Source organism: Microtus ochrogaster, linkage group LG2 (genome assembly GCF_000317375.1).
Source record: "Microtus ochrogaster isolate Prairie Vole_2 linkage group LG2, MicOch1.0, whole genome shotgun sequence".
Taxonomy (NCBI): Eukaryota; Metazoa; Chordata; class Mammalia; order Rodentia; family Cricetidae; genus Microtus; species Microtus ochrogaster.
Window position 1 is genome coordinate 12,470,494 of NC_022028.1, and position 13,742 is coordinate 12,484,235.

Sequence of the window (13,742 nt, forward strand, 5' to 3'; positions counted from 1 at the left end):
TTCCTTCCTTCCTTCCTTCCTTCCTTCCTTCCTTCCTTCCTTCCTTCCTTCCTTTTTTCCGTTTTTCCTTCCTTCCCTTCTTCCCTCCTCCCTCTGTCCTTCCTGTTTCCTTTTCCTTTCTCTTTCTTATACTGAATCTTCTGTAGCCATGCTGACATTATACTCACAATGTGACTAAGAATGATCCTGAACTGAGCCTCCCATCCCCTTGCCTATACCTTTGCAGTCTGTGGTTGGAGACACACCATGAACCACCATGCCTGGTTTATGTGGTACTGGAGTTCAAATCTCAGGTGCCATGCAGGCTATGCAAGCTCGCTACTTATGGAGTCACATCCACAGTCCCAGGAAGCCTCTCTTAATGATATATTTTGCTTTAAATTAGAGATGATGGAAGTACCGTGTGAGTATTACTATTACACTTACGTCCACAGGCTTGCCATCTGAAGCTCGCGTGGCAATAACTGTCTTCCCATGAAAATCCACAGAGTCCTTCTCTTCCGTGTGCCGGCTTGCAATTAGATTACAATCCATATAGAGAGAAAGGACTCGGGATTGCACACCAATGCCAAGTTTATGCCACTGACGATCGAAGAGAGGGCGGAGTTCTCGATTCTTAAAAACGTAGTTCAACAGATCTCCCTCAGCACCACGGAACATAAATTCTATCACCTTCTTTGTCCCATCAATCACTATAGAAATCTGAGGAAAAAAAAGATAACAGAGTATCTCTATATGGCTTGAGACTCAATGCTCAAAATTAGTAAAGCTCTCAAATAAAAGCTCAATGTGTTCAACAGCATGACTGAAGAACTGGCTAAACAAGAGACAGTAATTGTGCCTGCCACACTGGTGGATACAAAAGAGCAAGTATTTTGCTTCAAGTGTGTTAGCATGAAGCATCCTGTACAATCTGCTCCTTCACAAAAGAACATAAAAGGGTGTACATGCGTATACAAATGCAAATGATTATTTCACATTTATAAATGCAATCATAACTATATACTTGTGTTATGATTTCATAAAAGTGTCATTTTATGAAGTATAAAACTTATTGATATTATCACATACCTAAACATGCTCATCTATGTCATTGTTCTATGTGAGTATGCAGACTACAAGGTTTCTAATTTAAAAGAAAAACAATATATGCATTTCTTTTTACATGACAACTGACATGGTCCTTTTAAGCCCTTAATCATTTTCATGGCAAAGATAGATATTTTATAGATGACATGCATTTCAGTTCAAATTATCTTCCCATCATAAAATCTTGAACTATATTAATAGAGAGGATCAGCCAGAGCTAAAGGTGTCCAATAGTTATGTACAGAAGTGGACACAAATGAGTGATGCTAATAACTAATTTTGAAGTCTGTAGGGTGCTTGCGTCACCACTTTGGCTCCACCGTCATTTCCACAAGGTCTCCTGGGTTCTCCACTCTTCTTTCTTGTTCAGACAATATCCCATCACACTTCCTTCAGTACAACTGTGCTGTATAAGTTCTCCATAAATGTTCTCCCATTATATAGACTTTCTGCTCCATAAGAACATGACTTATGCTTTTAAAAATCTCTTATTTTCTTTTGATGTGTGTGTGCATGTGTGTGTAAGTATGATGCACATATGTTCGCAAGAATGTAGAAACCAGAGCTGACATTAGGTGTCTTTAATCAAGTGCTCTACACTTTCTGTATTGAGGCCAGGCCTCTCCCTTGAACCCATAGTTCATTGATTTGACTAGTCTTGCTAGCTAAACTGCTCTGGGAATCCCATCTCCCACCTCGTGAATGTTGGACTTAAAGGTGAACCTCACCTTCACCTGGCATTTATGTGGATGCTGGGGTTCTGAACTCCACCCCTCAGTTTTGCATGACAAATGCTTTCCCTTAGACCCTGAGGTATCTCCGTAGGCCTAAATTTCTTATTCTCATCACTTCTTGGCATAAGGCATGTGGCTCTTATTTGTGTTTATTGATGAAACAAATAGTTAAGTATCAGGATAATATATGATATTAGTGATGAGAGGAAGTGAAGGTCATTAATGGGGTGAAGTCAGTCAATTAGGCCCCGTAGAAAGAAAGTAATTTCACTGTCTTCAGATAAAGTATGAATCTCTAGGGCTGGAGGCACGGTTCAGTGGTTCAGAGCACTGACTGCTTTGCAGAGTACCTGGATTCAAGTCTCAGCACCCACTTGGTGGTACAAATTGTTTATATCTCCAGTTTCTGGATATCCTGAATCTCTCTTATGGCCTCTCTGGTTATCAGATAAGAACATGGTGTGTATACACACACACACACACACACACACACACACACACACACATAGACACATGTAAATATTTATGTATATAAAATAAAAATAAATCTTTAAGACAAAACAAACCTCAAACCTCTGGTGTACTAGATTCCCACATCGTTGATATCATCAATGCTATCCTATTTATAATGCTTCCATTTCTCTGTTGATGAGTCCTCTAACCAATACAGTATTTGAGTACTAACTATGTCTGTTTCCAGATTTTGGTGCACAGCACAGAGAACCATCTGACCTAATGAAACAAATTAACATCTTACCTGTGGCATATTCTGCTGGTTTAAAATCCGCCATAAAAACCACCGCTCCTTCTTGGTGCTTCTTCGTACTCGAAACATGACTGCTACGGAGTACTCCTCAGGAAGGCCTCTAGGAAATATCTTACTATGGGAAGAAAGCAAATAACTATTCAGGGGTGACTCATGGTGTCCAGGGAAGAAATCCAGGTATGAACCCTGTGAAATGTGATCTCTCAGTCATAGAGACTCTCAATCAGTTTATAATTTATTGTTCATTTTTCAGCTATTAGAAATATGGATGCAGCCATGTCAGCATTTTTTATGTAATTATTATTGTAATTCCCTAATATGTAATCATCTAATATGGTTTTGATAAACATTGTAATATGTAAACGAGTGGTTAGACTACAGTAAGTAATATGTTGTTCTCTTATTGAGGGGTGTCTAACAGACAAGTTCAGAGTTCACTGTGTTCAGATGAACATCAGTGGTTTATCAAAATGAAAGTGGTCTTCCCTGGTGGTTTTTGGTAGAGAAAAGAAGAGATAATTTCAAAAACATTGACTATAAATCAATGAATATTTTCTGATGAAATTTTACCATATTTACCTCTTGCAGAGGAGTTCCTAATGTTGACCTCTTGGTGAGTTATGGTGACACTAAATTGAATGATATTTAGCTTTATTTGTCTTTCTTTAGAAAAAGTAATCTTTCTAGATGGTAGAAGCAAAACATTCCCCCAATATCCTTCTACCACAGTCTCAGGTTCAAAATATTGGTCTTAGTAAAAACACAAAGAAACAAAAAAAAAATTCACCATATACTTATCCACATAGTCATTTCCATTAGATAATAAGTAGTGGTTTATTTTTTTTATTGAATTTGGGGAATTCTGCAATATTGTAATATTGCTTTTGTTTTCTTTTTTAAGTAAGAAAGTATGTCCCTTAAAGACAAACAGACTTGAAGTCATCGTACATAAATAAAGCACCAAGCACTTAATTCATAACTACTAACTTTGAATATTATTCTCAGCTCTACTAACAGTGATAACCGAGACATTGACCACCAGACTGTTATGGAGAACACTGAATTTTTATTTTTTCTCTTTGTGTCAGACTCAGAATCACATGGAGTAGAGAATTTACAAAGAAAATATAAAAAAGATGTACTTGCTTAAGGTTGTAATTTACTTACTTGGTTAAATAGAGCATTCACATATGTACCTATATATTACTATGCATACATATGTATGTGTGTGCATGTGTGTGCCTCTAGAGACAGACAGAGTAAGATTCCAGCCTAAGAGAGTTTTGACATTATGATAGTGGGAAGGTGACAGACATTAAGGGGAAACAGTACTACAGGCTGGTGAGAAACTAATTGAAGCTTTTATATTGCTAAAATATTCTCTAATATGTGAATACATTTTAATAAATACACTCATATTCTATACCATTTAATGTGCATTTCTTACTTTATTTTATTTTCTTTATTTTTGCTGAAGATCCTTATTCCCTATTTTATAGTTTGGAAATAATATTAGACAAAAAAGCAGATGCAGGTGATTTTTTTATTCATATTCAAAATGGCCCATGAAGTGGTGAAGACAACTTACGTCTTCAGCAATGAATTTGGCACAGGAACTACTACAAATGTACATTTGGTACATAGTGGTTCAAGAAGTTTGGCAAGAAGAGAAGAGCCTTGAAGCTCAGTGACCAGTTATCAGGAGTTGGTGATAACAATTGAGAACAAGCATCTAAGCTGCTCTACTTCCAAGTACATGGAAGTTAACAAAGACTGCAAAGTTATTCCATGATCCCTCAACATTTGATCAAACCAGGAAGGCAAAATCTCAGTAAGTAGGTGCTTAGTATTTAAAATGTCCCTTTGAATTGTCATTGTCTGTTATTCTACACAACAACAAACCGTTTCTCAATCAAACTGAGTTGTGGAACCAAAAGAGGATTATATACCAGCAACGACCATTGAAGAATACCAAAGCACTTTCCAAAGCCAAATGGTACCAGAAAATTGTTATGGTCACTGTTTAGTGGTCTTCTCCAGTTTCACTGGCTAAACCTTTCTGAATTCTAGAGAAATTGTCATCTATGAGAAGTATGTTCAACAAACTGATGACAGGTGTCAAAATCAGCAACATTTGCAGCCACCATAGCTCATAAGAAAGACACAATTCTAGGCCATGCTTGACGGCACACTGCACAGCCAACATCTCATACGTTCAACCAACTGCACTGTCAAGTTTTGCTTCATCTGTGATATTCACCTGACCGCTTGCCAACCAACTACTATTTCTTCAAGCATTTCAGCAACTTTTGCAAGAAAGACACTTCCACAATCAACAGGATGAAGAAGTGCTTTCCAAGAGCCAATCAAATCCTGAAGCACGTATTCCCATGCCAAGAAACAAGCAAACTAATTTCTCATTGACAAAAAAAAAAAATGTGCTGACTACAAGGGTTCTTCTTTTACTTAACAAGGTTATGTTTCAGCCTAGTCATAACGATTTAAAATTCATGGAAAACTGCACTTCTTTGTTTTCTAATATTGGTTGTTAGCTTGATATATCTGGGGAAATGGAACATCAAATAATGATGAGGAATTGCATCCATCCCATTAGAGACTAGTGCGCACGTCTGTGAAACATTGTCTTAATTACGAATTTAAATTGGAAGGTCCGGGCAACCATGGACAGTGCCATCCTTTAGTGGCTTGGTTTGGGCTGAAAAATAAAAAGTAGCTGAGTGTCAGCCTAGGAGCAGCCAGTGTGCAGTATTTCTCCATGGTTAGTGCTGTAATCTCTAGCCTTGAGTCCCTGCCTTGGTTTCCCTGATTTTAGACTGGAACCTGAAAACTGAAAGAAACCCTTTCTTCCCCAGATGACTTCTGGTCTATCACAGCCATAGAAAGCAGTTAAGCACAGCTGAATTTTACAGTGTGATCCTTTCTGGATCCAGATATTTGATGCACTGTACTCATTTGTGATACTGGAAGGCAGCAGGAGGCCACAGGGCTCCATCAGTCACATGATGATGAGAGTAGAAGCCTGGTCTGCAGTGCACTGTGCTGCTGACCTATGCTGTGAGGGAGACAGGTGAACGACATATATTCTCTACTTTAAATATATTCAAATTAATAAAAACATATTCATTTGCTTATATGCTGCTATCTAGGGCTAGAGAGAAGGTTCAGCATTTAGAAGCACTTTTTGCTCTTGCAGAGGACTTGGGTTTGATCCCCAGCACATGCAAAGAAGCTCACACTTGTCTGTAACTCCACTTCCGGGAGATCGAGTAACTTCTTTTGGTCTCTATGAGTACTGTATGCACATAGTGCACATACATACATTCCGTCAAACACTCATAGACATAAAATTTTAAAATGATAAAGAAATCTTAAAAATAGATGAATTAACCTACGTATAATCTAGATTTATTTTGTTTGTTGAGAGTTTAGCAAAAGAAGCAACAGACCTTACCACAACATTATTACATTATTATATCCCTTTAATTAATCAATTAGGAAACAACTCTTTTTTAACAATTTCCTGAAAATAAATCCCAGTAATGGGATATTGTTTATGCTGGGATTTTTTTCCAGTATCAGATAAAATTTTTACTAAATTACTATTGACAATTACTGTGTTGTTTGAAGTAGTGTTGCTGACTTAAACATAACAACAACAACAACAACAACAAAGCAGGCACAGATACCTGCCACTTCTCTTTGGGAATATTTAAACCTGAAAGGTGGGCACATGTAGGGTTGAAGAGATAACAGGAAACACACTTCCAAATGGAAGCTTTGAGTTAGGTGCAGCAAAACTACTGTTGAAGGGAATCCCAAGCCCCACATTAATCCCTTATCACGTGTAATAGGAGTTGATATTCTACTTTGCTTTCAATGTGAAAAGCAATGTCTCTGTTGGCATGATGAGTCAGTGGGCATGCCTCATTGCCCAGCATTAGTTGGAAGTTTTTACCAAGGGCTCTTCAAATGCTAATGTGTCGTGGTTATTTATCCAGATATATTTCTTTTTACCCAAAAAGATTGCTTTTGTTTTATACCTAGTAAATGATGTTCACCTACTACAAGCATTTTACAAGCGTGTGTATGTGTGTGTGTGTGGGGGGGGGTAATGTAAGAGTCTCATGGTTCATTATAGAATTTTGCTTCTTCCGACTCATCCTTGTCTTTACTCTCTTGTTGAAGACACTCTAGCAGATTTGTAGCTCAGTTTGTTTAGCTGATAAAACCCTCACCTCCTTTGTGGTTGGGTCATGATGGTGGTAAGTTGGTAACATGGAGCTCCATATTCACACGCTTATCAGGCACACGTACACAGACAAACATGGGAGTATTTGCACAAACCTATACATGTACACCTGCCTACACTCACTCCCTCATTGGTTTCTGCAGAGGCTGATTCCTCTTAACCATGCAAGCTTCAGCAATCTGGTGGGGTAGATCCACTTCTTACCAATATTGCCCACCTACAACACTGAAGGTTCAGCTCCTTGCCCTTGTTCAGTCAGGTATATAGTCCGCAATTGCCTTCTCTCTTCTAGAATGAACTATAATTTTTTTGTAATTTTTTTATTGTTTAATATCCCAGCCTACAGATGTATTTGCATATTTGAGTAAACCTCTTTTTCAATCTTTAAGGCATCATTTTCAAATGGTCTCATAATCTTGCTTTGCAAATTATCTCTTCTCTTGCTATAAATCAGACTTCCTCTGACCTGGCTGTACAACTGATAGCTTCTAGCTCACTCATCAAACTAATGAACAGGACATACTTGCCATCCGTTCATTCCTTACCCACTGCCTCCTGAAATCTAGCATTATTTCAATCAGCTAACCCACTACCCTCTTCTCGGCCACCTTTCCCACTGTTCGTGCAGGTTTGAAGACTACTGGCACATATTTTTGTCGTTGTTTTTCATGCAAACTAAGCCTTAAACCACAGTGGCTACAGGTCCCTGCAGGGAAGACTGAAATGTAAGTTCTCTGGGTGCTTACATCCAATCCACTCGCCTATATGTCCTTAGCAGCTACAGCAGTGTCTGCACAAAGTAGATAATACATGCAAGCAAACAAATAACTGAGCTGAACTTGGACTGTTTTTCAGATGAGAACTTGACTGGCCCTCAATATACTTCCCCCATTTTGATAGAACAGTGAATACCCAATATTTCAAAAATTCACAAATTCCTCTTCTGCCTCTGTATGAAAACCCGAACAGTGAGTTAACCACAGTAAAGTGACACTGGTCCTTATGGAGAGGAGACACATGAGGACTGTAGGGAACAGCCCAGACCATCTACAGGGACAGCTGTTAAATAGTACCAGCCAGCTGGTACCATCTGGGAACATAGATTCAATGTTGCCAGAGCATCCATTTTTCCACAGAAGCCAAAAGCCGAAAGTCTAGATTTATACCTAAAAAGTTTAGAGTTTTAAATGTTGGCAATTAATCACATTTTTTTTCAAAAAAAAAATACTGTCCAGACCAACAATGGACAAACCGAACAAAGCCAAGGAACAGCAGTTAGTAAACTTGGAATTACATAGTTGTCAGCTGAATTCTAATATAGAACACTCTAAAACTTTGAAAGGTGACAAAAGGAAGGCCCTAGCCTATACTTGCTGCTTCTTCAAACCGGTTGAGAGTGGAGAGTGTTCTTGTGACATAAAGAAGTAATATAAATTGGTTCAGAACAGGGAAATGTCAAGGTGGCCAAAACCAGAATTACATGATACGAATGGAAAACCTAACATTGAAAGTAAAATCAGTTTTAAAACAACTTACTAATAGCAAAGCAAGATGACAGCTGTTGGGGATTCTCACAGTGATCTGTTGAAAGAATATAGTTGTGAGGGTGTAGTGAGAGATGTCTTAAAATACCTTGTCTCGGAGTCACAGACCCTAGATCACTGTCAACTGTATCTCCAGGATTTGGTGATACTTAATGCTTCTGGGACTCCTGCTTGCCGTTTTCACCAAAATGCAAGGGCTTAGTAAATCATTTCTTAACCCACTTCTCTAAAACTCCTCATCTGACTCCTCTTTGAGGGTGATTCCTCTATCTTTATTTCCATTCCTAAGAAATTTACTAAAGCCACAGTTAGAAATGCTGTGGAGTCTATGAGCTGGATGTAGTCTCTCCTGGGGGGTTCATGGTTGTGACTTTCAGCTTTGCTTCCATAGCGAATACCAAGAGTACAGGAAGAATGGGAGGAGCTTGTCCTCTTATTCCCTTGTTCTGTGTGTTTTTGTCTCTTTTTCCTCATTCATACAGTTTTCTCTAGACTGTTATTCCCATTCCCCTCACGGGCTCTTACTTTGTCTGGCTGTGTTCTCTGTGCCTTTTCCAATATTTCTAACAGATAATCTCTCAGCTCATGCTTTCACTCGATTGGCCCCAGGCAGTAGGAAGGGATTGTGGTGTGCAATTCCTAGAACATGCCAAAGATGGTCTTAATAAGCATTGAGTTATCTGCAGTGGGTAAGTTTTGGAAAATTTCTTTTTCTACCCATGAATCTTAATATAGTTGATCCATGGGTAATTCAAATGCAGAGTATTTAACATGTACATGTTTTTATACGTGGAGTACGTTTTGCTGTTTTCTGAGTACTTTATGATTGGAAAACATCATAATCCAATGTGAATATGAAACATTTAAATTTTTAAAATGTATTTATAGCCTATTCCGGACAATGTTCCATGCACACTTAAGAAGCACATGTATTTTTTCTATTTCAGGAAGGAATCTCCCCCAGACAACGGTTAGGATAAGTTATCTCACAGACTTCAAGCTTCCTATTTCCTTGAGAATTTTCTACCTAATGGTCCATTAATCTTTACATTTGGTATTGAAATTTTCCACATTTTTTATTGAATTATCTATGTCTGTCTTCAACTATGTTAGAGTTTGTGTATTTTAGGGCTGTAGTGTTGTGTACATGTGTAATGATCACCTTTTGAAGCACTAAAAATGATACATTATAAAAATAGCCTTTCCTTAAAGTCTATTTTGTCTAACATTTGTATAGCTATTATAGGAGTCTTCATAGACAATAGTGCAATCTTTTAATTCAGACTGAGTGGCATATTTCTTCTCTTATTTTTAATGATTTTTTTACTAAAATTTAAAAAATAGAGTATGTCTATTTTAAATTCTACATATATGTATCATACTTTTATGAATTTGATAAATGTCTGAGATTCATATAATAACCATTTAGATGAGATCTATACTTGTCATTTGCTGTTTGTTTTCCACTTACTTTATGTTTTTATTGTTCCATTAATTATTTATTAAATGTTATTCTACAGTGCCATTTTATTCCTTTTAAAAATATACCATTTATGTTACTTTCTTACTGACTGCTCTCCGTATGATGCCTAACATAGATTTACAACACTGTGGTTTAGATTAATGACAACTTAATTTAAATTATACATATAACATTTTATATATAAATTTGGTTCTTATATAACCATTTTTTCTCATTGTGTTATTTATGCTTCTTTATACTTTATATACCTATCAACATAGATTTATAATTATTGATTATATACATACACGTGTATTTACACCTATGTGTTTTAAACATAAGAAGAAAAAGAGCTAAAAATAAACAAGGTACCGGGTTGATAGCTCAGTAAATTATTATCTTGGCACACAAGCAAGAGGAAATGAGTTCAATCCCAATACACACAGTAAAACAAGGTATGGTGTCTTGAACGTGCAGTCCCAGCACTGATGAAGTAGAGAAGAGAGAGACCTTGAGACTCAGTTATAAATCTTCCAGCTCTGCTCTAGGGGTGCATTCATAGGGTACTAGATAACTAGAGTACACTCAGAGGGTACTGGCTAACTGGGGTGCAGTCATATGGTAATGAATAACTGAAGTATACCTAGAGTTTACTGGATAACTGCGGTACCCTCAGAGGGTACTAGATAACCATTCAGGAAGTAGTCTACAGTTCTTGTGAGTCTTCTGGTTAGGTTTATCCAGAGCTTCAAATTCATCCAAAGTTAGACTCTTAAGGCCTTCTCAAGTCTTTCCTGTCTTTTCACACAATCTTATGAACAGCAGTGTCTGGGTCCCCCAAATGGTAGTTGTAATTCTCTGATTGTTTTCTGCTATTTCCCAAAGGAAGAAGCAACTCCTATTGAGCGAGCTCTGCCCTGGTAAAAATAAAGATGAACTTTAAATATCAGCCAGGTAAAGCCAGGTCTAGGAGGATTATATTAAGAACCCAGAACCCCTTGTTGCCACCTTCCAGTGGCTCCTAAGCTGCTGTCCATGCCTACTAGACTTAACCAGTCATTAGATTGTCGTAAGCCCTTACTGTATTGACAGACTTCTGAACACACTAACATAGACAATTTTAGTCCATATTCTCTTTGCTTTAAATGGAGTAAATTCTTTTCCTTTTAACTCTTTCACTTTTTTAAAAAAAATCAACATTGCAGTTATTTTAACTCGTTTTATGGCAAAACAAAAAAATAATGAAACAACTCTTTGTCATCTTCTACTTGGATTATCACTGTGCTCATCTCTGACACTGAACACAAACATGGAATTTATATTTACCACAAAGTCTGCCAGCATTTCAGTGGGGGCACTAATGACTTTGTATTAAAGAAAGAAGTAGTTGAGCAAGGAAATAGGTAAAGACTGACTTAATTCTAGGATGAAACTTAAATACTTCATACAACAAGGTTCAATATGATATTTTCAGCAATTTATAATCTAATTTTAAAGTTTAAATGTTTTATACCATGAAACTTCTCTTGTGATAAAATGACTACGTAATATAATTAATACATAACAATTACACCCTCAAATGTGCAGGGAAGGAATGTCTCTGGTGTGCATTTGTAGAGGATCTTTATATTTATCATATTCCTCTTTCAGAGATTTATATTCAGTCTTTGAGAACAAAAAACTAATTTTATTTTTCTTACCAAGCATGTAAATTTTAAAGAGAAATTTCTAAAAATTTCTTTAAAAATAAGATGCTAAAAACGAGATCTGTTCCTACCGTCTTGGTTTCGTGTTTATAGGACACACACACAAACAGCCAGTGTGACACAGAACAGTTTCTCTGGGCCTTGCCAAAGTTTCTATTATAAAAGAGGCCATATTGGATTACTTGTGTGCTACCAGAGAGATATAATGACAGCTTGCTATGTCCAAGATATCCAGCCTGAATGTTTTTGAATGGAGTGTAATTTCCTATAAGAAACCCTACCCGCTGCTTATTCAGTGATATTGCCATTAAGGAAAATATTGTTAAGCTTTACTCGAATGAATATATATATAGCTTTGCTATAAATTATCAATGGAATATTTTCTGACTTTGCCCTATTTTATATTCATTGCTTCTAGTCCAATATCATCCATATAAATTTTAGCCCTAAGCATTAATATTAACCTACTTTTGAGGGCTCAATGGAATTTTGAATATGACATTGTTTTCCTTTGGGTGTCAAAATTGAGTGAGATTTAATTTTTTCCTTTGTATTTTCTACATTTACTCATTTTTTCCAAAGAACATCATCTCATTAATGATCATTTAAAAATCCCAACTGACTCATGCCCTCTGGAGGCAGAGGCAAGCAGATCTCTGAGTTTGAGGCCAGCCTTGTCTACAGAGCCAGTTCCAGGGCAATCAGGGCTACACAGAGAAAACCCTGTCTGAACAAACCAAAGCCAAACAAAAAACAACAACAACAACAAAAACCCGCAACTGTTTCTATTTGGAAAAAATAACACTAACCAATAAAATGACTATAAGTTAACTTGTTTTCTTCAGAGACCTAATAATATAGTAGTATAGACTATACCACCACCTCTTCCTAATTCTCCAAATGCCACATGTATTCATAGGAAATTAGTGAGGCAAGTTTTTTGAATGGTGATAAGTAGACTAATAATTACATTTCTCTATTATAATAGGTAAATCTAAGTCACTAAAGTCGGTAATTGCCACTTTACACCGAGGAATACCCTGAAGCATCAGAAAAGACTGAAAAGGAAAACTTCAAATGAAAATGTGCCTGAGTGAATATTTTTTCTATATACTTAAAATTCATCAATTAATGACAAAACCCTAAGACGTATGAAACTGCATTTTATTTTTAAAAAAACATCCATTTAAAGTATCCATGAAAGAATTCATTGTTCAGAACTTTAGACTAGACTGTACTGATCCAAATTGTACGTTTGCTATATTCTCTAGTGTTTTTTTTTTCCTTGCTGATAATGAGATTTCTTGCTAGGCAAATTTTATTTAATGCCATTAGGAAGGATAAATAGGATAACAAAGTTTATACAGTTTTGTATTATAGGAAACTCTTGGCAAGAAAGAAAGAATGACTTTGGTAGAGAATGACTGTGTACTTTTAATTATTGTGAAATGGATTGTGCTTCCAAAGTCATTTAAACATGCGGTCTGAGGTCAAAAAGTGTGGGAAGGTGCCAGCATTCTCTCTAATTCTGCAATGCTTTCGCTGAATGCCCAAGCTGGTGATAGCCACTGGTAGGCTGCTCCTCCTCCCTGGATAGTGCTTCTGTTTATAAAACAGACGCCCTGCTAGCCCTAGACCTTAGTCAATATTAATCCTTGAAAACCAGTTACATCTTGCTACCCGGTTTTCTAATAATCAGTTCTCACTTGGGAAAGTACAGAGTTGAAATCTGCAGGGATTATGATAAAGGAAGGAAATTTTAATAGTGAACCTAGAGGGAAGACCACGTTTGATTTCCAAAATACCCCTGAGTTAGCCAGACCAAAATGACACACCTCTGTTATGAGATCCGAGCACTCAAAATGTCATCTTGAGGTATGGAGGGGAGAGAGAGAAAGAGATGTGGAGAGGGGAGGGAGAGAGGAAGGGAGGGAAAGAAGAAGAGGGGAGGAGAAAGAGGAAGAAGGAGAAAAAGGAAGAGGCAAAAGAAGAAAGAAGAGGAGGGAGGGGGAGAGAGGAGGAGGAGGAGGGGAAGGGAAGAGGGGGAAGGAGGGAGATAAGCCAGAAGGAAGCTAAAACCCTGGTCAGCTTTGTCAACTTCCCTCTTGTGTGTGCGCTGGACTCACATGCCTATGTTTCTCCTGGGCATTTTTACTTAGAGGCCAAGATCA

General features: G+C 37.2%; 1 protein-coding gene across 1 annotated transcript in view; it reads right to left on the minus strand.

Moving 5' to 3' along the window:
* Col19a1 (collagen type XIX alpha 1 chain) overlaps window positions 1-13,742 on the minus strand; it is a 319,373-nt gene that overhangs the window by 262,851 nt on the left and 42,780 nt on the right. The window contains exons 5-6 of the mRNA XM_026785603.1: window positions 2,581-2,704; window positions 427-702 (exon numbers count right to left, since the gene is read on the minus strand). Of these exons, the coding sequence (XP_026641404.1) occupies window positions 427-702; window positions 2,581-2,704 (400 nt within the window). The remainder of the gene's footprint in view (window positions 1-426; window positions 703-2,580; window positions 2,705-13,742) is intronic.